This window comes from Siniperca chuatsi, linkage group LG23 (assembly GCF_020085105.1).
Source record: "Siniperca chuatsi isolate FFG_IHB_CAS linkage group LG23, ASM2008510v1, whole genome shotgun sequence".
Lineage (NCBI taxonomy): Eukaryota > Metazoa > Chordata > Actinopteri > Centrarchiformes > Sinipercidae > Siniperca > Siniperca chuatsi.
This window is the reverse complement of record NC_058064.1, coordinates 10,744,057-10,770,775: the sequence shown is the minus strand read 5'-3', so window position 1 is coordinate 10,770,775 and position 26,719 is coordinate 10,744,057. Positions and strand designations below refer to the sequence as shown.

General features: G+C 39.4%; 2 protein-coding genes across 15 annotated transcripts in view; one reads left to right on the top strand and one right to left on the bottom strand.

The window, feature by feature from the left end:
- The window catches only part of lrtm2a (leucine-rich repeats and transmembrane domains 2a), a 43,132-nt gene extending 20,348 nt beyond the window's left edge, over positions 1-22,784 (top strand). For both annotated transcript variants that reach the window (XM_044186450.1, XM_044186449.1), the window contains exons 2-7: positions 1,973-2,165; positions 14,744-14,973; positions 15,748-15,873; positions 16,486-16,574; positions 17,283-17,440; positions 18,659-22,784. In XM_044186450.1, the coding sequence (XP_044042385.1) occupies positions 2,087-2,165; positions 14,744-14,973; positions 15,748-15,873; positions 16,486-16,574; positions 17,283-17,440; positions 18,659-19,182 (1,206 nt within the window). In that variant the 5' untranslated portion in view covers positions 1,973-2,086 and the 3' untranslated portion in view covers positions 19,183-22,784. The remainder of the gene's footprint in view (positions 1-1,972; positions 2,166-14,743; positions 14,974-15,747; positions 15,874-16,485; positions 16,575-17,282; positions 17,441-18,658) is intronic.
- Positions 1-26,719, bottom strand: part of cacna2d4a (calcium channel, voltage-dependent, alpha 2/delta subunit 4a) — a 93,901-nt gene that overhangs the window by 37,714 nt on the left and 29,468 nt on the right. The gene's annotated exons all lie outside the window — the stretch shown is intronic.

Below are 26,719 nucleotides of genomic sequence, written 5' to 3'. Positions count from 1 at the left end.
AACCAGTTGTAAATAACTTACTGACACTGAACAGATTAATGAGTGTTACTTTTGGAGGTGACTGCATCATGTTTTCCTCTTTCTTTTCTTTCCATGCATCCACTTTATCCTCCTACTACTCTAGATCATTTTTGCTTAACATGCCTATTTAAGGTGGAACAGGTGCAAATTTACATAATCACTGCACATGCATCCACAAATGAGTGCAAACACAGTCACCTCCATTCAACTTTATGACAAAATGAGCTGTGTAGGAAAAAGCCTGCTTGTGTTTCTGAGTTTTCCCCACAAACAGCTAACCATTGAACAACAGCCTAATCTGATTAGTGCGATATTTCACACACTGCTGATTGGGTTTTGATGATACTTTGGGAAAAGATGCATCTCCCAGCAGCACTCCAGCATTTTCAAAATTATACTGATTGGCCCAGGGGGTGCAAGTCAACAGCGTGCATCAGCCATGTGGTATTGAGGTTCCAACGAGCTTTCTCCCATGGTAATTTCCCACTCATAAAACCTATTTTCACTGTAATGAGTCAACAGTGACAAGAAGACTCATCTTTTGTGGGATATGTTTCATCACACTGTAAGTGTAATGGGTCATTCTTTTTTCAACTTTTTTATCAAGAGAAAAGTGTTTTTATGTCTACATGTCGCCATAAGTAAAGCCATTTACTCACTACCACATTAGTGCAGAAAACAAAATGCAAATTGCAACCCCCCCCCAATATAACTAACTATAAAACTAACTATATATACAATAGTAACAAGACTTGTTTCATTTGCACCATAATTTTCCATGACATTTCAGATGAGTCGATCACAGGCAAAAAGGTTTTCTGCAGGTTTGTGGGCTATAGAACTCTCGTCTGAAACTTTCAGTCCAATAGCCTGATGTGAATAGTCTTGTACAATTCATTTCTTTTATTGAAAAGTGTGTTGATTTTTTAACAGATTTGCTGAGGTGGACCATATGAATAACCTCAGAGATTTCAGAGCTTCATAATTCATGGAATCAGTTAGACACCATCATCCCCAAAACCTTAGAATTTCAGGTACTTGATGTACTCTTGAGGTGACATATTTGTCACTGTTTACTCAGCGAGCATCAGAATCAGTTTAGGTTTACTGTTGCTGTGTTACCTTTATTTATTCAGTGAAGAGTTCAAAGAGTGTCAGCAGCACTCTACCATCTCCTGCCCCTTGCTGCCTTGCTCAAGGGTAGTTTAGCAGTATCACACACACAAACAGACTCTTCATTATTCTTCCCATTATTTCTTTCTCTCCCTTTTCACTCTATGTTCTCTTTTTGTTCCCTCCATATGTCTCTGTATTTACCAGTTTATGCCTTTACTCTTCTCTCTCTCTCTCTCTTTTGCTTTGTCTCTCTCTCCATGTCAGTGCCAGACAGTAGCAATAGGGGGTCTGTCTATGGGAAAGGCAAACTGATTGTGTAAACCACCAAAGACACACATCTTTTATTTATGCCTATGAAATACCGGGGGGGGGGCTGTTTGTGATGCTTGTGCACATGCACATACACAGACACATACATATGCACACAAGCAAGCATAGGTGCAAACACACGCATACGCACAGACATGGAAATGCACTTTTAATGTATGCGAGGAAGCCTTCTCCCAAACATGAGCGTGCGCACACACAGCGTCCTGCTGTTTTAGCCTTCACTGCTGCTGGCGTATACGGGTGTGTGTATGCATGTGTGGATGTGCACATCAGTTTGTGTAGCCCTGTGCGATATCAAATTGATATGATATTTCCTCAGAATTAGGATTTGCTAATGTCTGAAGGTACAAATAGAAGAAAAATGCTCCTTTTCACTTTTGCTTTTCATGTTCTATCTATCTATCTATCTATCTATCTATCTATCTATCTATCTATCTATCTATCTATCTATCTATCTATCTATCTATCTATGTGTCTCACTTGTCTTTTTTCTCTCTCCCCTCAGGTGTTTTGGTGTAGCTTTTCGCAGTCGCTGCCCTAGTGGAGGCTGCAGGCATGCCGGCTTGACACCCCCGTAGCCCCGCCCCTCTGACAGAGGAAGGCTATAGAGCTCTGTGTCATGCCCCCCCACACCCACCCCCCTGGGGGCATCAGCCTGCCCCCGCCCAGCTCTACTACTCACCACCTGGCCAGACCTGGTGAGTCGACAAAACAAAAAGCAGATCGAAAAGATGAGAGATGAGAAAAACTGTCAAGAAGAGGACAAAATAGTGGTCTATTCCTACTCAACTCTGCTCTATTTTATTCCCATCTATTGCACCCCTGAAATCACATGAAAGGAGGAACCACTGTCTGTTTTGACAGCTGCTAATGTTAGCATGCCCAGACACACACACATTCACACAAAGGATGAGGGCATTGAGCATGCTGTGGCCACGTGCCAAGTCCTCCAGTGAAATGCCACATTACTGTATGTATTAATACAGCCAGCAGTCTGTAGAAACACAACAGCACAGGGAGGAAATGATGGGGGAGGGACCTGCAGGTTATGTCTGCCTTTCCTTTGTTATCCTATCCTTTTTACTTTCTTTTCCTTTCTACCCCTTCTTTGCATCCCTTTCCTTTCCCTTCTCCTGTCCTTTCTTTTTCTTCTTTCCCCAACACATTCTTCTCTTCTCGTTCGTCACCCTTTTCCTCACATATCTCACATCTTATACCATGGGTACACTCAGTCAAAACAAAAATCCATCAGAAGTCGGGTGGCATAGCAACAGATACGACAGCTGTGTGCATGTGTGTGTGTGTGTGTGTGCGTGTGTTGCGGATTAGACAGTGGAGTGGATGGATCTTGCTCTCTGAGAGATTCCAGACACTTCCTCAGCTAATAGGCAAACATGAAAGCTCCTTTCTGCATTCTTACTCTCTTTTGTTATGCATCTAATATGACACAAGCGTGCATGTATGAACACATGCTGCGATCTCTGCAGGAAATAAATGGCTTTACAAAAAAAGAGACCATAAAAACAGGGATATTTGTCTTCCTGTTGGAGAGGTATTATTGTTCCAGAGGTGTCTAGCAAAAACGCCCCCACAAACTACTGTGTAACACCGGGGACACTAAATAACAGGGCAACAAGTGTGTCAGAAAATCCACACACCCACACAGCACCTCTAAGTCGAAAGATATATCTCCCTCTGAGTTGCTCAGCATCCCTCCATCTCCATCCCATCACTTCATACCTCTTCTTTGTCTGTCCTCTACCTTTTCTTCATCTTTCCATTCATCACTGCATTCAATTCAGTTCAATATAACTGCATTATTTGTCTCAGTTTCCCTCTTTTAGTGTATTTCATTAAGCTTTACCACCATAAATATTGCATTAACAGTATTGCTAAAGCCTTTTAGGAATAGGAATCAAAACTATTCTCTGTCAGTCATCAAAAACGTTCTTCTTAAGTCTTAGTGTCTCTTCCATGCAATTACGTTATTGGCATGAATGTAACACAATATTGCCAAAACAGTCTCTCTCTCTCTCTCTCTCTCTCTCTCTCTTTGTTGACACAAAATGTGCATTATCACTGTATTTTTCTTGCAAAGCTTGGAAGCTGTCTGATCTCTGCTATTACTCTTCAAGATCCTCACACACTGTCAAACACACACTCACACACAACCACATACTAAGTCACTGGAAGGTGCGTATAATAAGAGTAGAAAGGGGTATGCATCCCATCAAATCAAAGCCAACGAATATGTCAGACTAGTACACCACTGAGAATGAGTTTAAATCATCAAGGATGTGTTTCCTTCGAATGCCGCTGAAGTTTAATCAGAAATGGAATTTGACAGACAAAGAGCACACAAAGATGCGTTGCTATCCAATATCTTGCCAATATTGCAAACTTCTGAAGTGTTACAAAAATCAAAGGTGTGCTTTCATTGATAGGGATTAAACTCTCTGAGTGACCTAAAACATATCAACAAGAAAAATAGTCTTTCAAATGTTAGTATTCTTCAGTGTCAGCTAGTGTTGGCCATATTTTCAACTAATGGCTGTACAACTATGATGAAACGTTGTAACCTACATGAAACAGAGAGTGATGTGACATTTCTGTAAGGCTGTGGAGGATGCTTTATGGGTGTTTTCGAGTGCCAATTTTAACCCGTCCTGACTCAAAGTAATTTTTTTGTGCCAAACGATCAATCAATGCATTTCCATCGCAGTTTATTGCAAAATTTCTTTGTCACTAAAAACACCTATATTAGTCAAATGGTTAGATGGTTCAGGAAAAATATCCATGTTCTCAGGAAAGATTCTCATTTCAACTCAGGTTTTCCTCATCCATGCAAATTCCAAAAACAAAAGAACAGATGGAATAAAGATACTGCTTTTAAAAATCAGAACCACAAGTTACCCTGTATAAAAGAATTTATAAGCTTGGTTTACAAATGCAGTCTCCTCTGGATGGTGTTTATCCATTCTGTTTGGAAATAATGCAGCTATAGTGTTGCCAATCCATTAATACATACTTGTGGCTTTCACTCTTTGGAATAAGCCATCACATCGGCAGTTAAACGTGTTAATAAGTTGTAAAAAATGGAATTTGGTCCAGATTCTCTTCAGGTTTTCCTAGAAGGTAAATGATCCAATAGAGGGTCTTCCTGAATTTAAGAGGTAAAAAAACAAGGATGCTGGAGCATCACCACCAGGGGAGTTTTTCACAACCTAGCATCCCCAAAGTTGTTCTTATTAGTGGATTATAACTGATAAAATATTAGTAAATAATGTATTAACCATTAGACCAGTAGTTAAGACTTTATAAAGTCTAAAATTCAGACACTGAAAAGACAAAAGATGACAGGGTTAAAAGAGTTTAAAAGTGACAGAGAATGCCACAGAAAAAGACTATAAGAGCTTAAAAAGCGTGCAAACTAGAAGAGGAGAATATAAAATGTGAGTGACAAAAAGAATGAGACAGAGGAAGCGAGAAGAAAAGATGGAAACAGTGGGTAGTGGAGAGGAGGTGGCAGAGACATGCAAGATCAAAGAGGTGTAGTGAAAGAGAGAAGACAGTGAGGAAAAGAAAGGAGGAGAGGCGAGAGAGCAGAACAGAGAGGTCTATGAGCGACACAGAGACCATATGGTGCCTCCAGGCCTCCACGATCCCAGCAGACTGTCTCATCTGACACAACACACACACACATATTTGCACACACGCAGGCATGAATTCATTCCTATTTATTCCCACACACATAAACGCACACTGTAGCTTATCTGATCAAACTGTGTGTGTGTATGTGTTTATGCACCTTATTGCAGTCCCAAACAAAGCCATCAGATTAACTGACCACATAACTTCTAATCAGAAGAGTGACAGAGAGAGAGGGAGGATTTGGCTTTGAATGGAGATCTAATACACTGACTGAGGTTAAAACATTTGGTTTGGAATGGAGCCATAATACAGTGACTTAGGTTGTAGCATTATGCTTGGAGTACAGCTGTAATACAGTGCAGTGACTAAGGGAGTAGCATAAGGTTTGGAACAGAGCCACAGTAGAGCTGAACTGACTGTAACACAACAACTTTTTGTCTGCCTGCAGCAGCTATCAGGTTGTTAAATTGATTGGCTACATTCCCTGTTTAACAAGCTAGTTTGATTTTAACTCTTTAAAGAGACTGGTCAGCAGTGAGAGCATACCACCAAACTAAATTCAAATTGTGTGTGTGTGTGTGTGTGTATGTGTAGCATTAGGTTTGGAGTGGAGCCTGATCCCTTCACATAGTGTTACGTGAGACTTGGAGTTAAACAGAAACTGAAATGACAGCTTGTTGGCAAACTATACAAAGGATCTGGCAAATTCAAGTATGTAATCAATAGCTATTTTAATGTAATTGATAGGTATTTTGAGAAGTAGGGATCACAGGTACACACATTAATTCCACAAAGATTCAACTTTTAAACAACAGGGGACAACTTGAACATTTACAATTTTACTCTTTAATTTTTCACCACAAACATTAGATTTTTCCTCTCTTCTACAATGGTTTATAGCATTGATCAATCTAGGAACATAGAAATATTATCTTCTGTCAGGGCACTGTGGCCCTGACCTCCTTAGTGGCAGTGGCTTGTAATGTTTGTGGTCTAGGAATAAAAGTATGGTTTGTCATTGTGGTGATTTTTTACGTCATCTTGGCTACCAGCACCATGTAGGAATTAGAAGATTTCTACTGCGGAGGTGACCTTGATCCAGCTGTGCATGAGGCATGCAGAAACCTGAGTGCACATGCCTGCAAGCACAGTGCACCAGGTTGATTTACCCTTTTCTTTTGACCACAGTTTAGTTTGGTGCAGGTACAGGAATGTGACGTGATGAAATGCACAAATACATGGTGCTGGCCCACTTTCAAAGGACATTGGCAGGGATAAATCTGGATAATCCTCTGCACCACAAACAGCACCACTCCAGTTCAGCACTTTGCCGTAACAATACTGATACAGTATTACACTCAAAGCAAGTCCAGTATGGATCCAGTGTGAGGCTGATAAGCTAAGATGATCATAGAAAGGCCCATTCCTGAAAAGAAATAGTACTTCACTCACCATGTAAAAATGGCTGATAATGGTCCTGGATAATATAGCCATTTAAGATGTGCTCCATTTGTCTTAGTGAACACTCCACAAGCCTTTGAAAAGGGCATCCAATAAGAAAGATAAGATATCTCAAGCACTATACAACCAAGTCTAATATTAGGATTAGAGCTAGTACTTCTATCTATCTATCTATCTATCTATCTATCTATCTATCTATCTATCTATCTATCTATCTATCTATCTATCTATCTATCTATCACAAATGTGGTTTACAGCACATAAAACAACAAAATAGCCAACTAAAAACTGTGTGTGTGTGCGCGCGTGCACTTTGGATCAATACCATCTGTCTATCCATCCCTTGTGAGGAATGAGTGGGCATACATGACGACCTGTCACACATCCAATGCAGAATCTATTCTATTCTAGTCACACTGATGTGGATGTGACATGAAAAGCCAAGCGTCTTTCATTTTCTTTCCAAATTCTGAATGTATTCAGCCTTGGACAGAGACCCAGTTGAGTGGTCAGTAGAAAACAATGCCATCAAGTCCATCAAAGAGATGATGTTACAGTGAAATATGTAGCCATTATAGTGGATTTGCTGAAACTGCTTATGCTTTACTGATAATTTGTTTTCCATCACTTTTCCCCCCTTTGTTCATATCCCTTTATCTCTCCCTCTCTTTGTCTTACCTGTCACTCTTGCTAACTAATAGCCACTATCACAAAAACGATGTCATTGCATGTCATACTTTCCCATGGGCCATGCTTTTGTATGTGTGTGTGCGTGCGTCACTACAAATTGATACAGATAGCATGAATTAGAGTGGCAGAACAGCCTGCATATAACCCACTCAACCCTCCAAGTCAAAATAATGATTCTGTCTTACTGATGCAGAATTCATCACAGGAGAAATGGACAGGGGAGACAGAGACAGAGAGAGAGCAGGTGGGAGAGAAATGGAGGATGAGAGAGGGACAAGAATAAATAGAGAGGGGAGAAAGAGAAAGACAGAAATAGAGAGAAATATTGGAAGCAATCCCATAGAGGCTAAGAAATAAGAAGTATAAAAACCAACGTTTTGGAGAAAGACTACTACAATCTCTCCTCTCCTCATCACATTGTCAGCAGGAGTACAGCCTAAACCCCTACACCCTGTTCCCGCTCATCCCCAACTGCTGTATGTGTGTGTCAGTGTGTGGTGTGTGTGTGTGACCAAGACTTCCTGTGTGTGCGATTATACACGGTTGTGCCGAAGAGTAGAAAGGTTTTGTGCGTGAGAGAAAAGACATAATGTTGGTTAAATGATGGGATTTGATGTGAGCTACAAACTTCTCTCCCTATGCCTCCTCTCTTCTTTGGACGTCGTCTACAGCACTTGGTTGCTACGGTAACACACCATTACCTTGTCATTGTTGAAATAATGTGGTGGTACTGCTGGGACCTTGATATTATAAGTGTATACCTCTTATATTGAGCCTTAGACAGAAAAGCATATAGTGAGATGGTATACTGTATGGTGTATATAGAGATATAAACACACACAAACATTTCAGGCGAGCACATGCACACACTGGCTGGCTATTTTCCATCTGTTAACTAAATGAGGTCTCAGGTTACAGTTGAGATCAGACATGTACAAGCCTCTGACAAATTACACAGACACTGTTGCTGTAGAAGAACAGGCAACACGGTGTGTTGAGATAATATAGATGGGAGATTACACATCATATGACAAATTATAATTTTTAAGATACTAGGTGAAGGCATCATAACATATCCAACCGTCTCATATTATCGCTTACACAAATACCTTCAAAGTTTTGTATCATCACTTCAATAAAACCAAACTGGATCCTTGCAGGCAAAGTTAACTGTGACTACAATGCATACAATTCATATATAATAATAATAACACATAATAATATATAAAATATATGTTGTCAACATTATGCCACCATAACTGCTATTACGTAAGGCACTAGTTGATCTTGAGGAAGACCAGCAGGTGTACAGCTGATGCATATTGGTCTTTTTTAATCGTGCTTTATTGTACAACATTTTGAATTATGCTACCCCTTAGTTCAGCTAAATGCTAAAATAGAAGTTGACTAATACTGCAACTAAATTTGTTGTTTTCATTACCAGTGAATCTGAAAATTATTTATTCGATGAGTCGTTTAGTCTACAAAAAGTCAGAAAATAGTGAAAAATGCTCATCCCAGTTTTCTAAAGCCCAAGGTGATGTCTTCAAATTGTTTGTTTTGTATAACCATAGTTAACAACCCCCCCAAAGATATTCATTTTACAATGATATAAAACAGAGAAATCTGTACATTTGAAAAGCTGGAATCATTTGAGCACTACCATTAATTGTATGTTTTTTATGCTAGACAACAATTCCCACTGATATTCAGGGGTTGTTATCAATATTTAAGTGAAGGCATACTGTAATGCTGTATCAGGAAATCTATCTGGTATTGAGAGTCACAGGAGTCAAATCTAAACTCTGTGCTGTTGCAGCAGCAGGACAGATTTGAGTCAGACTCCTGCACAGAGGACCGTGTGAAACGTTAAAGAGTCGAGAAATACAGGCGAGTCAGTGTCTTGCATAAAGGACAGCTGGTCGTTCTAGTAATAAGATAGCAGCAAGTCTGTCGCTTGCATGGAAAACAGCTTGGCCCCTGGTAACATGCAACTGGGTTCAGTAACAGAAGTGCCTGTGGTGATGACATCATTGCTGGTTCCAGTGTCACCCAGGGGCCCCTGGATATAAACTTACAGACAGCTGAGGTCCCCGGCATTGTCAAGAAGTGTTGCCTAAGAGACACTGTCAAACATCACCATGTTTACAGGACAACAAGAATCATATGACTCAAGAAATTAGTTTAATTTTTTCACATTTACATTAATTTATTTTAAAAAAAAGATGTATGTGCCTGTGTGGATTTGTCTGTGTATCAGCATAATACCACAATCCTGCAACAGCCAAGTGACTGCACACACATACACACACACACACACACACACACACACACACACACAGAGACACAAATGAGCATTCAAACATACACAATTGTCACCAATTCAAAGATTACCTATGAATAATGTGTTATTTGCACTTGCCATTTGCACACACACATACACAGATTGTAGAAGGGTGTGTTACCATGCTAGCTAAAAGACAGCTGGGCTGTTAGAAGCTTAGAAAGATCCTCCAATCAGGCAATGACAAAGTTAATATTTAAATAATAGCTCATCATCATTATATTGATTAATCTGCAATTTGAAAGTAACAAAAGAGGTTGAAGAAATATCGTTATCAAGAGAAATCCTTCAGTTCATTCACTATTAAGAATCTTCCATAGCAATACAAAGAGATTAATTATTATTATTTTCCTTTTAAATAACATAAAAAAGATGATATAAAAGTCAACTATTGGAGCAGCCATAATTCTAATAATTTATTTTACATTTTAATTCCAAACCAACTGATTATTAATATTGCTTCATCTTGCACTGCTTGGACAGTAAATTTTTCACACGTCACTTCTGACAACAAGATGGGGGGTGTTGGGAGTCTGGGGCAATACTGCTCTAAGAGTTGCCTCAGAAGTCTTGCTTCAGTCAAACAGGAACATCTTGTTGCATTTTAATGCTGTGTTTTAGTTTGTTTCCCATCGCTGAGAGCATTGCCAGCCTACATTTGCCAAAAAGGTCAGCACTTTTACGGCATGTGTTTGGGGATTCTTATAAAAGATTCAGTCTGAAGTCTGTTTGGACTGAATTAAACTGCACAGAACCACTTAAACTTATTTGGACTGAACCTCCCTGTCTTCCTCTGACTGTGGCTGAATATTTTCCTTCTGGTTTGGCTGCGTGGAGCGCTACAGCAGAGAGGATTTGGAGTAGCTCAAATAAGCAAAAACAACATCCACCTCCTCCACGAGAGCAGCTAAAACCACTCATAAATGTTGGAAGATAGGCTGCAGCACTGAGGAATGGTGGGAGGGGGTGAGGGGGAGTTATAATGTACAGTAAGAGAAGATGAAGAGAGGAGATGGGTGGTGGGAGAGAGGAAAGGAACAGTGAGGGGAGAAAAAGAATACCTTTGCAAAATAAAGCCCATATCGCAGGTTGCGAAAGATGAATGGTGCACAAAGACGGCCGCAATTTGAAATTTGACATGATATGAGGGAGAAGCAGCAAAATATACAGTATCTCTTTCCCTGGCTCTCTTTCACTCTCTATCAGTTGTATAACAGTGCTTCTACCTCTGAGCTACATTTTCCTCACAAATCTCCTGCACTACTGTAACTTTTCAAACCTCTTATGGGAAATTCACAGCCACTTGTGCAGCAAAATCCTTCTAGATTTCTACTGAGCTGCTTCAGTGAAAGATTGGCCCTCTGAAGCATTTCCAACACAACCTAAGATGGCACAGGACGCTTCTCTTCTTTCTTCCATTTATGAAGTGGAGTTATTTTTCCCAGAGATTAGGATTATACTGTAGGATGGAGCAGAGAGGATAACAGACACGGGAACGGGAGAGAGTTCACACACTGATGTTTCTTACAAGGCCACAATCTATACTTTCAGAACATTTTTGGTTCAGAATGAAAAATTAAACAGTGTCCTGGTTGAGGGAGGTCATGTTCTGTCTGGCAGGTAAAACAATGTCTGAGAAAAGATGCTATTTCTAGACTGTTGTTTGTGTGTATTCTCAGAACTACACAATGTAGTGATAAAATTTCTAATGTCAATTAATCAATTAACAAGGGTAAGTGAGATGAATTTAAACAAATTAATCTCTAGATGTTAATTCTTCATCCAGAAGTTTGCTGTTAAAAAATGTACACATTATTACCCTGGGGAGTTGAGATGCATACAAAAAAACCTTTAAATTAAGATGAAATTAAAATACTGTGAGCCTTCCATTATGGCTGAACAATTATATGTTTTTAATTCTAAATTGCGATTTTAAAGAATTAGCTGCTCTTGCGATTTTCACTGCTCTTTCACAAAAAACAAAGTGTAAAAACAAGATGTTGTGGCATGGCAGGACTTTTTTGTGGCCAGGCACAGTCATTTCCTGAAGACTGTCATCACCGTGAGTTTGCCAGGCAACCAGAAGGCTAGCTGTTTCTCCTTGCATCTAGTCTTTATGCTGAGCTAAGCTAACAGGCTGCTGGGTAGCTGTGTCAAACTATTCTTTTAACAATGTTTTGATGAGCTTAAAGAGGTCATTTTCACCAGCTTTATTGACATCTGGCATTACCACAGCTGTTGCTAATTAGCATGAATCACGTACCACTAATGTAAAATGTAAGTAAATGTGAGCTAAATTGGTCAGATTTTCTATAGAAAACAAGCCAGGTTTACTTAGAAGTTTAAAGTAGTTGGTCTGAAAAGAAACCTTAGGAAAACATCAACAAGAAACAACTGCATTATTTTATCCGATTTTTATTGTGTGTGCTGGCTGTCACAATGTCATGGCTAACGGGGACACTTGAATAGAACAGAGCCATTGTTAATAAACAGTTACAAAGTACTTTACAATAAAAAACAGAATACATTTAAAAGAAAAAGAGAATAAAACAAACTAAAAGCAATAAAAATTAAATACATCATAAAACACAATGAGAGTAAAATGAACTAAAATGTCAAAAAACATAAATGAAATCAATGAAAAGCCATTTTTAAAAGTCACCTTCGAGTATAAATCTGGACCTAGAACAACCAGGAAGGACACATCTGAGGATCTCAGGGAACGGGAAGGGACATAGGGCACTAAAAGATCTGCTAAATAAATTGGGGCTAGGTCTCTCAAGGCTTTGTAACTAATCAATAATATCTTTAAATCAATTCTAAAAGCAACAGGCAGCCAGTGAAAGGAAGCTAATGTTATTAGTAACACCTGTGCTTTGCCTACTATGACAAAATTATTAATTTTATGGAAAAACAAGATAAGTTTGTGATTATGCTAAATAAACACTTTAAATAAGTTGAAGACCACAAATACAGTGGTCTAGATATTTTTCTCAAATCCTTCTCAAAGCCCTTCTTTCCATTCTGAATGCATTACTCATCATTTATCATTAATTAGACTTAAGTTCACTGTCTATCGAGGGGTGAAACTGTAATGTCCTACATTCTGTTCTCATTAGAAATCTATTTAGGACTAGTTTAAAGGGAATGAAACATAATTTTAATGGGATATATTAACCATCCACTCAACTCTCTTTCTCACTGCGCCATTACAAACTTCACAGCTTATCAGTGATGAGATACAGAGGCCCTGGGGAGAGTCAAGTTACTTTAGAAGAATGATATGACTTTCATTTCGCAATCTTCATATCTTCTGATATTCATCACGTCTTTTTTAAACATATCACAGAATGAACTGGACAGTAAAGGTCTATTTCACAGAGTTTCATCACACTCAGAGCCACACAGCCAATATGTGTGGTGAAAGGGAATTAAGTCTTGAATGTGCGTGAGAGGAAGGAGAGAGAAAATGAGAAAGAAAGCAAATTTAGAGAAACACAGATGGACTAACAGAGAGAGAAAAAACAACAACAGGGAGCGGGTGAGACATAGTGTGACAAAATGCAATGGCATGCTGAGAAATAGATGCTAATAATATGCAGATGATGCAAGTGATGAAATCTGCTGGTGAAGCAAAGAGTCTTGTCAGGAAGTAAAAAGTGCTGTGTCTGTGTCTGGAGTTTAGACAGAGTAGTTTTCTTAATATCACGCTTTGTTGGTGCTTAACACACACGCACACACAGGCGCAAAAGCATATGCCCACACACACACATACACAGAAAGATAAAGCACAAGTCGTGCTGATAAGCCATTGGGTGGAAACAAAGTCAGCCACTGTAACGAGACACTGGGGGAATACAGAGCAGTGCCAAGAGACTCGAAGTGGAAGAGAATGAGAAAGATAAAGAGACTCAAGTAGGAGAGAGAGAATTACAGAGTGGAGAGAGGGACAGACATATGCAAAGACAAACAGACAGAGAAACAAATATGTAATATGAAAAAGAATGAATAAAAAGGCCTGAATTAATGCAAATAAAGACAGAAAAGGAGCAAAAAATTAAAGTTGAAAAAAAAAAGTTATCTAGAAAACACAGACGGCCAAAAACTTCAAACAGAATGATTTCCATAATGAGTGGAAATGATGAAATGACTGTAGTCTGCAGAAAAACAATGAGTTGAAAATTAAATAAAACAGAGAGGATTTCCTTCATGAGTGTCACTCAGACTGCTGTGTGATGAACACAAACACACAGAAAGACAAAGAAAAAGACAAAGCCAGACACACTCACTTATAAACACAAAACAAAACACACAAGTACAGCTTTTTTTGAAAGAGGTGGCTTTGACTCTGCAGAATAGACTGCTGCCATGGAAATACTAGCCAGAGTAGGCTAGACACACACACACACACACACACACACACACACAGACAATTAATAAAACCAGTCTGGCCATGTTTTGGTTCTGCGGTGATCTTTCAGGCAGAATATGACTTAAGCAGCAAAATTAAAAACTTGATCACACAAACAGGCAGAATCAGACCTCGTGAAAACATCCGTTCTATGGCACAAAATGGTGGAAATGGAAATTTCCTGAGGAATTCCAGCATTTAAATAGCATATCAAAACCGCCTCAGGCATAGGAAGGTATTTCATTAGGCCCGATCTGCTGTTTCCTTTATCGCCTAGTCTTTCTGTTTTCCTTTCTTTTCCCCTGTCTCTTTTGAATCTTTTCTCTTTTTTACATTTTTTTTAGACAACTATAAAAGCATCTGTGACAGTTCTGGTTCTCCTTACTATTGTTCCTCTTCTTCTACCATACATCTAACAAAATGCACTGCAATAAATTGACTGAATGACTGATTGATTGACAGACTATTTTACAGACAGCTAGGTAGACCCTGAGCCTAACAGGGCAAATGACAAACTGATTCTTCGGCTTAATTTCGAATAATGATTGCCACTTAAAACTACTCCATCTTTCAGTTCATTCCTCTTTATTCGTCCGCTTATTTCTCTCACTTTCCTGCAGTCCTTCCCTACTCATCCTCCTAATTGATTTCCACACTGCAAAGATTATTGACTTGAAAAACTAAATAATCATGTTTGTTCTCTCTCTTTCCTCCTCAAGTCTTCCTCTGTGTCCTCTGCCTCCTGGCGGTGCTGCTGCCACCAGCCTCATCCTGCCCTCCTCCCTGTCTCTGCTACTCAGATGGCCTGGTGGTGGACTGCGGGGGCCGGGGTCTCTCCTCCCTGCCTCCCCTACACCTCCTGCCTCCGGGAAGCCGCTCCCTCCTGCTAGCCAACAACAAGCTTGCCTCGCTGGGAGCCTCTGCCTTCGCTAACCTCTCCTCCCTGGAGGTCTGCAGCCCATTGTGTTGTTACGTTGTTGTTTACAGAGGCATGTGCAGTATTTTCTGCGCTGACTTTGCAGATTGAATGTTCCTCAGGACAATAAGCGACACTATATTGTGAGTCTCATATTGAGAAAACTGCAGACAACTTCTGCTCTCAGTCTGAAAAGTTAAGAAAAGTTGACATTTTCAAGGTTTTGCAGGGCTACTCCCCATTAGCATATTGCGTGCAAAGCACAGCCAAGTAATATATAAGAGCTAAAAATGTTGCTAGTTACTGTACCTGTCAAAAGGGCTGGTTAAATACAACCTCATTAGTTACAACATCTGGCTGCCATAAATGCTTGATGAACAGTAAAACTGTTATTTATCTGTTAACTTGTGAGAGTCAAATTCTTAATTATTTCCTTTAAGAAAATATACAGTACACTGCATATGATATATGTATCCCAAAGGTCAACTCCCTAATTAGCTGAACTGTATGACAATTTACTTCCACACTTGGAGTTTGTCCTCCATTCTGACTGCTTGTTACATTGGTGATGTAGATTTTTACACTTATCCTACCCATTACACTCAGTGTGAGCTACTCTGAATAGGAATGTCAGCTTAAGGAATAAAACGTGTTAAAGTTTTATAGCATTTAACTATTTCTTAAAATTCATCCAGGCCTTATGCATAAATACTCTTGGAAAGAGTTTCTGATTTTTTTTATTTCACTTTCCTTGTCTAAAATGCAAATGTGTATGTAAGTGAAAATGTAATTTTTTGTGTATTTTAGGAGCTGGACCTCTCTAATAACTACTTGGATAATTTACCAGCTGGATTATTCAGAGACATGTCCAACCTGACAAGATTGACTCTCCACAACAACTCACTAACAGTAATGGACAGAGAACTCTTCCAGGTAGGCACTGAAGATCATACAACACCATACTTGGTACAGTATATAGTACAGCTCACTAACAAGACAAGAAAAGGCCTTATTTAAGAATCATACAGGACATTGTGCTTAATTTTATACAGTAATTCATAAAATATTCCCTCTCAAAATGCACGTAACACTCTTGTTTGTCTGCCATGTACTGTGTGAGATATACCAGATCAGTCAATCCACCAAAATACTATGTGAATAAGCTGACACCACTACTGATACACTGTTTAAACTCCTGGGTGAGGCTCTACAGGCTCTGTTTAGGAGGTGAGCCAACCTGAGCAGATATACTTGACTGGGCTCCCGTCCAAGTGGTAAATTAGTAATAAACCATTTGCTCAACACTTTCATCCACTTTTATCTGAACCAAAGCAATCTGCAGGATGAGCTTGTGTCATGACTTCACTTGAGACCCTAAATTAAATGAAATTAGCCCATCAAATGATGCTAGCTGTGCCCCTTGGCAACAGTGAAAGAAGCCAATAATATTGATGCAGTATGAATTGTGGGAAAAGTGTACTGTGCAGTACTGTAGCATATGAGCAAAGAGGGATAAACAAAGAGCTTGTTTTGATGTTTCTACAGGGTTTGGGGGGTCTTCAGAGTCTGGATCTGTCCTTGAACGGTCTGTCCTCTGTTCCTCTGGGGCTACTGGACGAGGTGCAGAGCCTCAGGTAGACATCAACACACACATGTATAAATAAAAGTGCTCTTACAGACCCCCAGAGCAACACTAGTGTAAGATAACACTGTTAACAGTATGAACATTATTACCATCCTCCGGTGAGGAGGTCAACGGTCGGAGGTCAGGGATCAGTGTCCTAGCAATATTCCTGTAGCACAGAATGATTCTGTAAGAAATAGTGGGAAATTACAGAATAAAAGCTTAGGAGATAAATCAGTTTTTTTTAGCTGGAGTGATCAGAAGAGAGCGACTTTTATTGATTACCAAGAAGCTAATGTGAAGATCTTAAAAAGTAGAACTTTTACCACCTAACTTTAAATCGGGTACAAAGGCTAGTTGGAACTAAAGAAGTGGTAGTAGGTCCAGGGTGATATGGCTGAAATCAATACATAAAATTGCTATTAACGAGAGTGTTCCTCCAATATCAGTATACAGCATATCACAATATGGCAAATGTATGCAAAAATACTTGGACAACTGAATTTTGTAAAATGATAACATGATATGATCATATAATCAATATACAATCACAATCAAATTCGACATAATATTGAATTATTGCCCAATAGTGGTAGTAGAGTAAACGTAGTGGCTGCCGTTGTTATCAGCTGCTTTTTGAATCAGTGCCACAAGGGTAAATTCTTCTCTTTTTTTGAAGCTAAGAGAATAAATTCATTTTTTTCTAAATATTTCATAGGTGGCTGTCTCTAGCGGGTAACAGGCTTCATGGTTTGGAGAGGGCAGCATTTGAGCCACTTGCCAACCTACAACACCTGGAACTGGGACACAACCCCTGGGAATGTGACTGCAACCTCCGCGATTTCAAACACTGGATGGAGTGGCTGCTGTACAGAGGTAGATGTTTGATTTAGGTTGCAGGAGCTTTGAAAGGGTGCATTTGATATAAATTAGGAGATAGGACGAGGGCAAAAGAGAATGCGATTTTACCTTAGAGGTGTGTGTTCCTATTTGTGCATGCCTGCGTTTCAGCAATATAACAGAACTGCAGCGGCGTGTGAATGCACATTAACACACTCATTGTGTGTACTGTGTGTGTTAACCACGTGGCCTTGGAGGCTGTTAATACATCAGATAACCACAGCTGCTCTCCGCTCTCTCTTCATGTGTAAAAATCTACATTCACCTCAAGGCCTCAGGCCTCAGCTGCCCCGCTAATGAAGCATCTCTTCTCTTTTCTGCTCCATTCTCCTGTTTGCTTCATTCTGCTCTCTTCTGCTTCGATGGGCAATACTCTCCAGCTCAGTTCGGTACACTTCAGACGGAGACTGACACGCAGCGAACATGATAATTTAATAATCATGGGAGCAGCAGAGAAAATTACAAGGAGACATTTCGTAGGTGAACATGAAAGCGTGACAGAAGATATTTAAAGGGTAGATGATGCACGATATGTGTTCTAGAAAGTAAGACAAAGCACTGAACAAGTGTGAAATGCTTGGTGACAGCAGCCTGTGTTGACTTCTATCTCCTTTAAGCACACACAGCTGGGATATTTGGAGATATTTGGAGAGTGGGCTCTATTTGCAGAAGGGATTCTTTTGTCACACGTCGAGATAAAAGCATCTGGGGGCTAAATACCACTTTCCTCATTCTGTCTTTCTATTATACTACTCCTTTATCTCAATGTTTCTGTTACTTTACGTATCTGAGGGCGCAGATCAATGGCTTTCTAACACGTGAATACTATGTGTGGAGACAAATGCAGGATGTGATGATAACAAAGTAGATCCCCCACCCTCCTGCCGCTTGTGGGAATTAGTGACTCAGATATTTCACTCTTCTACACACACACTAGAGCTCTGCTGAAGCTAGGCATGTCATCTCATGAATTATAGAAGGGCTTAGTTGAGGCTATCTCCAACTCAGTGGGGAGGGCATAGCAAACTTTGTGTGTGTTAAGTGATGTATGACTCATCCTAGTGTTGGTACAACCACCCCCCTCTCTGTCTTTTCCTCTCTCTCAGATAATTGGTGGTGCTTTACAGGCATAAGGCATTTTATAAATGACCTCTCCCTGTCCTCTGTCTCTGCACCTCTTTCTCTTTCCATCAGGGGGAAAGGTGGACGCGTTGGAGTGCACGCTACCGAAGGATCTGCGTGGGCGAGACATCCGAGGCGTTCCAGTGGAAATGTTCAACTACTGCCTCCAACTTGAAGATGAGAACGGCGGAGGAGGAGGTGAGGGTTCACGTTCCGGACAAGGAGGAGTTCCTCCCTGCAGCAGGAACGCTCTCAGCCCCAGTGGGGCAACACCAATTTCTGACAACAGCAACACTGGTGATGACTCCTCTTCAAACACGGGTGGTGGAGGAGGAGGCGGAGAGGCCCCGTCAGATTGTGTCCGCGCCCGTTACCGACCCGTGAGCGTGCGCCGCGCCATCGGCACAGTGGTGATTGCCGGCGTGGTGTGTGGCATTGTTTGCATCATGATGGTTGCAGCCGCGGCTTACGGCTGCATCTACGCCTCGCTGATGGCCAAGTACCAGAGAGAGCTGAAGAAGAGGCAGCCACTGATGGGAGACGGAGAAGCAGACGGGGAGGATAGGGAGGAGAAACAGATCTCCTCTGTGGCCTAGAGGAGTAATTGGACGAGGGAGGGTTGGCATGTCAAAGGGTGAAGTTTGGAAGGGGCGAAAATTAAAAGGGCTCGAAGAGGAGAGAGATGAAAGAGCTTGTTTTATGCACACAGACAGTTATGGTATCTCTCCCTCTGACTCAGACCAACACCTTTCTCCCACTTTTTATCTACCTTTCTTCTTCCGCTTTCTATTTTTAACCTTCTCCCTTTGTGTTCCACTCTCTAACACACTCCCTCATGTACACATACCTTATCTGTTCCCTGATTTTCCTCCATTTGGAGCTTTTCTCACTGCAGTATTTGTTACAAATCTTCCCTCCAACTCGCCTACCAACCACCTACTGCTGCTCTTGGCTGCTGCTGAATTTACCATTATACTGGCTGAGATAAAAAATTATTTGGTACTCTCTCTAGTATGAAACATATCATTTAGGCTGTTACGAGACACTCATGGATCTGTATTTGTAAAACTGGATTGAATTTTCAGGGATTTACAGTATGTATGGTGTCGATTGGACCAATATTCACAACGATGAGAAGAATTTGTGGTATTAGGTAGTGCCCAGCTCTCGTTTTGTTTGCATCTTTTTCCTCCTCAATCTCTCCAAAGCAGTAGAAGTAGTTCCTCCAAAAAACCAGGACCCCAGCCAAGATCCCTTCACCCTCGTCTGCTCCTCTGACGTTCCCTTGGACCTCCAAGTCTCAAAGAAACAGCCAGCATTGGAAAGCTTGGGCAAAATGAGGGAACGTTTGTGGATAAACATAAAGAGACTCTCTTTAACGTCTCTCTAGCACTTTGTCGCAGAGAGAATACTGAGGATACATACAGATTATACGTTGATAGGAAAACAAACACAGTCTCCTGAGTCTCGTGTCTCTTGAGAGTTGTTAGGGATGTTTAACATGGAACAGGAAATCATTTGGATGGACAAAATGATCATTCATGCATGGCTAGACCTTTCAAATACATGAGGTCAGGAACAACGGTTAGATAATCTCCCCTATTTGGACCAGATCTGTTTCTCTCTGGATCTCCTATGGACCAATAACATTCTCCAGGTGTCACAGACTTGAGCTGTGTATGAGATTCTACAATGAATCTTATCAATCAGTTCAATGGGAAACAAACCATTTTAACTGGAATTTGAATTTGCTGTATTTGTCACTTTTCATCGGAATAAGGCTCTTGCTTACTTGATGCTTGTTAAATGATTATGATCAGTGTCTGGACAGATCAAAAGTCTCTTATCATGGTGAAAAAGCAGACAAACTAATTTTCTGGTATTGGACTATGCTTCTAGGCTGGTTCAGTAAAGTATTCACAATGGTTTTAGTGAAGTTGTTGAGATTTAAAGGACTACAGAATTTGCTCTGAAGCAATTATTCTTTGTTCAGAGCAAAGTTTCAGACTGATTTCACCTCTCAGCGGTGAATGTTTGCTACTATGGCACGGAAGCACTATCTCAGAGAACCCTGTCTCCTGGCAAGGACTACAGAAAAAATCATCTAAGGACTACAAACTCAGACTCCTGCACTTTATTTCCCTAACCAGGTCCCTCTCCCATCTCCTTTCCCTCTCTTTCTTTCTTTCTAACATGGACGATTTGCCCTGAAGGATTATAACGGACAAGGGATTAAACAAAAAGACGCTGCTATTTCCTCACCCGCCGCCTCCTCCTTCTCATCCCTTTATCTCTCTATCCATCTTTCCATCCAGTGCTATTTATGGAACGTTTTTCACGCTTCCTTAAAGACTTCCACCTCCTTTTCTTTCCTTTTTAACCATCCCTTCCCCCATACTGTTGGACTCATGTTTTTCCTGAAAGGTCAGCAATATGCAATGGAAGTTGTGTCACCATAACATGAAAATTGTGTTACTGCCAAAGAGTCCTTCTGTTATAAACTTTCCTAGTTATTTCTCACTGCATTCACAAAAAAAGGTTAGTTTATTTGCTTTACATAGTGTTTTCATAAGTATCCTTATTTAAGCCCTGACATATTTATGTAAACTTTAACATTTTACATTTGTGTCTTCAGTGATAAACAATTTCAAAATCTGGCTTTCATTGCATATTGCTCCCCTACAGTAAAACTATTCTTCCCTCTCAATTTCGAATTGGCTGGAAAAAAAACTATATTAATAGTGTGTTATCTTATACCTGGGTATGATGCAGATAAATATTATTATATTAGTCTCTAAAATGGTGTGTTGGCCCAGCGATTCCCAAAATGTTTTTTGACGTAACTGTATTGTTTTCTGTATTAATTCATGATGTATGTCTTTTGATGTGTTGACTTATACGTTTTGTTTTAGGTTTTAATATCTCTGTAATGTTTGTTTATTTGTCGTGTTCATTTATTTGTGTTAAGTAGTTGGTAAAGTTTCTGCAAGAGGCACTGAAAGAGTTTGGCCATTGAGAGTGAAAAGGGCCCCATACTGCTGCCTCACCTCTGAAATGTATCTGGGTGACATTATTTGGCATAGAGGTAGGCGATAACGTTATTGTTTTAATATGATTGACATGCAGTGCTATAGGACCAACTTTATCTCTTACAAAAAACTTTTCATTTTGCAACTTATTTGAAATAACAAGCATTTATGGAAAAAACATGCTGTCCATATTGTAGTTGTCAGGATAACAGACAGAACATTTGCATCTACAAGATGTTGGGTTCCAACATTTTTCAATTGATTACTGTTTCTATAATATTGAAAACATGATAACTAGTGTGGTTAAACAGCCGTTAAGATATGGCAACTAAACCAAGTGGAAAAAGGGTTAGTGAAAGGTTATAGTCCTGGTTAAATAATAAAAATGTCAAGGCTTATGCCTTGTATGAGATGGGACATGAGATCAGAGAAACCAGTGTTGAAGACAAACTCTTATCCACCACCCTGACCTCCACACCCTTACATTTTGCTGCATTTATGAACATTGCATTCTGTCTTGCATCAGAATAGTTGCATATAAAAATTATTTGTAGGAGATATATGATTATTTGATCCTAAAGTCCAGTACTGATCAAGTTTGCATTGCAAATTAAGTCTAGATGCACTTTAGCAACAATGGTCACCACACTAATGTAAAGAGATAGAGAAGCAGGTAAAACTAATTTAGATATAGATTTAAATTAATAATTAGCATCTTCAGGGCATGTGTGAAAATGTGGTAAAGTGATATTTAAAGGGATTTAAATGACAAGTGTAAACATAGCCATGAATTTCACAGGGACTCTGAGGCAGTAATTGAAAAAAAGGCAATGGCTAAACTCTGTCTATGAATCTAGAAACATTGTCCTCTCACCCCCCGGTCTGCAGGTCATGTGTTGTTGGTAGCTAAGTATCTTAGCTAGCTGAAACCTATTCCTATAGCCTGTGTGTGTAAAGAATAATAAATTATAGTTTGTTACGTAAAACTGCAGCAGCCATGATGATTGAGGACCTCAAAGATTACATTGCCGAGGAATCTATGGTGTGTTGTGTTATTATGATGATTGTGATTATGACAATGATGATATGACGATGATGAAGCATTTCCTGGTCAATATGCATTGATTTAAATAAAAACATATCACACGTACGTCAAATTTACATTCAGACCACTGACAAGCTTTGAAAGACTACAACAATTACCTATTCTTTCAAAATTATCAATAGCACAAAATAATGTCGATATTAGTAAGCTAGGAAATTTGTAAAAAAATAAAATAAATAAATAAATTTAAGGACTAGATCCTGGATATTTTACACATGCAGCATTGGTTAATTACAGTAGCCTAACATTATTTTTTAGATTTACACACATCGAAATTAACTCAAATAATATTTGACAGTAACCCTAACTTAAATATTTTGGTGTATTTCATATAGTTTCAAGTGGTTTTGGGGCCTTTCTCATCCAAAATGGAGGGAAGGAAATTATTTGCAGTGTACAAATTAAATTTTTGTCTGAAAGAGAAAACTGGAAAATATGTTAGGAGATATAGGCAGAAACTGAAGTGGAATAAATACATAGGGTCAAATGAGAGCATAAATCAGTCATGATTACAGCTCCTCTGTATGCTGTACCTTATCTAATTTTGTCTGTCCCTTGCCCTCTATCTCATTTCACCTTTCTCTACTTCTCATCTTCTCTCTCCTTCCCTTCTCCTTTCACTTATCTTGTCTCCATTTATCTTTCTGTCGCCTCTTCTCCCATCATTTTTTTAGTCTTTTCACCTTCTTTTCTCTCATCCCTGCCCTCTTTATCTTTTGCTCTGTCTGGTCTATTGTGTGTCTTTTTTCAGTGTTTCACCTCCTCCATCTCACCTCCTTGACTCCCTCATTTTTATCCTTATTCCCTGCTTCCTCTCCTCCTCCTCCATGTCAAATATCCTCTCTCTATCCTTTTTGTTTTTTCCCTCCTATCTCTGTTTTTTTTTATTTACCTACTTATCTCTCTTTCTTTAAGCCTGCTTCTCTGTCAATAGGAGCGCATTAGGTTTATTTACATACAGCCTGTCACTTCTGTCACAGTGATATACTCATCCATTGCTGAGCATTAGAACAGTATAAACACATTAGTTTTTGTAGTCACTGTTGACTGATTTTGGATAAGCCTCTGAAATACCAAATCCTTGGCCTTCATCACAGGAGGAGAAATTAAATCTTCCACCAAATCAGCATGAAAGCTAAACACAAAATGCAAAGAGACACTGGGGGAAAACTGACCAGATTCTGTTCAGACAAACACTGACACTCAGTGGTCAGACATGGAATCACAATCTTGTCAGCTGCTTATGGTCATGCAAATATTAATTATTATTTGTATTTAACATAAACTCATCAAATTTCACCTATGAAATACAGCTCTGTTGCATTAAATAGCAGCTTTTAATCCACTGTGTTTAATCTACAAAATGCTACAGTATTGTTTGCATTATATAGCATTTTCTGATTTTACAGTATATACATGGAAACTCATTTAACTGCTAGATCAAGGCATAGGTAATACACACTCATACAAGTATTTTAGTCATGCCAAAGGTGGGTACAGAACAGCTTTGTGAACTTGTATGTATGTGTGCGCCCCTAGACGAGGCAGCTTTTGAATATCCGCTTGTGTTCAGAAGCTAAACGTGACCCTCGATGAGAAAGCCGCCTTCGCCGTCACAGATGCAGCAAGAAATAGATGTGAAGAGGAAGTGAGCGAACAAAGAAATAAGAGAGAGAATGGCACGACAGGGAAAAGAGAGTAACGAGGGGAAGAGAAAGACAGAAAAAAGCGTGAGGAAGGGAGATGGGTCTGACAGCTTAGGAAGAGTGAGGCTAAGAAAAGAGAGATGTATGTGAGGGTTTAACAAGGTAAGGAAGAGTGTCAAAGGGTGAAATACGATGAGTAGTGTGCATGTGTTTGAGTGTGTGTGTGTGTGTGTGTGTGTGTGTGTGTGTGCTAAAGAAAGTCAGAGAGAGCGAAAGTCCATGAAAGATTGATATTGCCTTTCCCTGGCAGCTGGTAGAAAAGCTGTTCCACTTGACATCAAGTGATGCAGCGGTGAATAAAAACATAGACAATCTATGACCTGATGATTGTATGACAATCTACCATCAACAAACACAAAATTCTGTTGCTTTTTCAGTAAAGCCCTAAACCCTCTTTATATCGATTAACATAACTTATTCCAAATCTTTTTCTTGCGTCTTCTTGAATATATTTTTCTTAATACTCTTACTTTCATGTAAATGCTGTTTTTAGATGTATTAGTTATTTTAGAGCTTTGTCATTTCTAGTTTCTATGTTACTGAGAATTTACAAAGGTACAGTAGCTCTGGATTCAACAGACTGTTTGACGTTAATGTTTCCAAACAAGCACAGAGAGAAAGAATGAAGCAAAATGGAGAAAAAAGAGAAAAGCAGTAAGAATGAGAGGCAGTGAGATTAAGAGAGCGACAGAAACACATGTATTTTGAACTCTTTCTCACTTCTCCCTGCTCTCCCTGTTTTCCATTTCCAAATATAACATGATTTTCACACCTGAGACAATTTCTACGAAAGCTGTGAAATACAGATAAGCATGTGTTTTGTGTGTGTGAAGTGTTTTTCTGTCAGCGTAATGAGACACCAAATGCATGCAAGTATACACTAAGACATGCACACACACACATATGCTCTCAGGATGCAGCTCCAGAGAGTTTGGTCTCACTCAGATAATTATGATTGATGAGTGTGTCAGTCACAGATGGGCTTGCTAGCACAAAACACACAGTAACACACGCATCAGGAAGCAGTGAAACAAAGCCAGAGAATATAAACTATAAGACAAAATGTTTCTGTGTAAAATACACACTCAAGCACAGGCACTCTGAAATACAAATCCATAAACCTCTCCCTCATGGAGTCATCTGAAAAATCTTTAAGAAAAAAAATACCACACACATAATCATCAGGAGCAAGTTAAATTAGAGATTAGGAGCTACTGAAGAAACCAGACACAACAAAGGTACAGTACTCTGCAAGCATCTCAGGTACGTGGGCTGATAGCAGCAGGCCGATACTATTGGCTGATAGCAGGTTTTCACAGACATATTGGTATGTCTGTGTACGTGCATGTTGGCAAATGTGTAAAAAGAAACTGCAGCAGTAAATGTTTTGAGGGTCATTCATGACTTTGGAACATCTACTAAATGGACATTGAGGTAAGTTTGTTTTCTCAAATAAATGTTTTAATGGCAGCATCTTTGTGTATATTTGACCTTAATTCTTCTCAATTCACATGTAATAGTTTTTTTGAGTCTTTACAGTTGTTATTTAAATTAATTTAAATTTCAAATTAGCTTATATTTATTGTTACTGATATCTTTGAAAAAGTCTATTGTTAAACTGTAAAATAATGAGTTACGCATCTACATCAAAAAACAAATATCAGACAGTATACTGTCATTTGGTTTTTATCCTCCTCAGCTACTGATATTAGTATTGGCCTCAAAAATTCAGTATTGGTCAAGTCGAGTTCTAATCACAATGTCTTTCTAAATAGTTCATCCTGCTTTGGAAATGTAACCAATTGATTTACCTATGGATCTTCACATCTTAGACAAATTTCACACAGCTCGCACAATCCTCTTGTCCTCAAAAGGCCTTATTATCTTATCCAGAACAACTTCCAGTGGATACAACAGCAGAATAAATTTGAGTGAATACCAAACTATGAATGTAAACAAGCTCAACTGTTTTTGGTATCTGTTACAATAAAACAAAACAACCAAGTTTGTCATTAGTTGGGGATGCTACCAGCAATCACCATCCATCAAATGTCACCACCAATTTTAGCACATGAAACTGCAAGAAAAGACTGACAGAGAAAAGAGAGAAAGAGCCAAGAATGAAGAAGCAGAAGATGCTTTAAACATGCAGGGAGAAGGTGCTTTGCAAGAGAAAAGGAAAGTTTAGAAAGAGAGAAAATATCGCATGTGTATGTGAGGAAAAGAGAAGATAAAAAAAAGGAGTGAGAAACAGAGAGGGAATAGTGGAATAAAATGTGTGTAAAAGACAGAC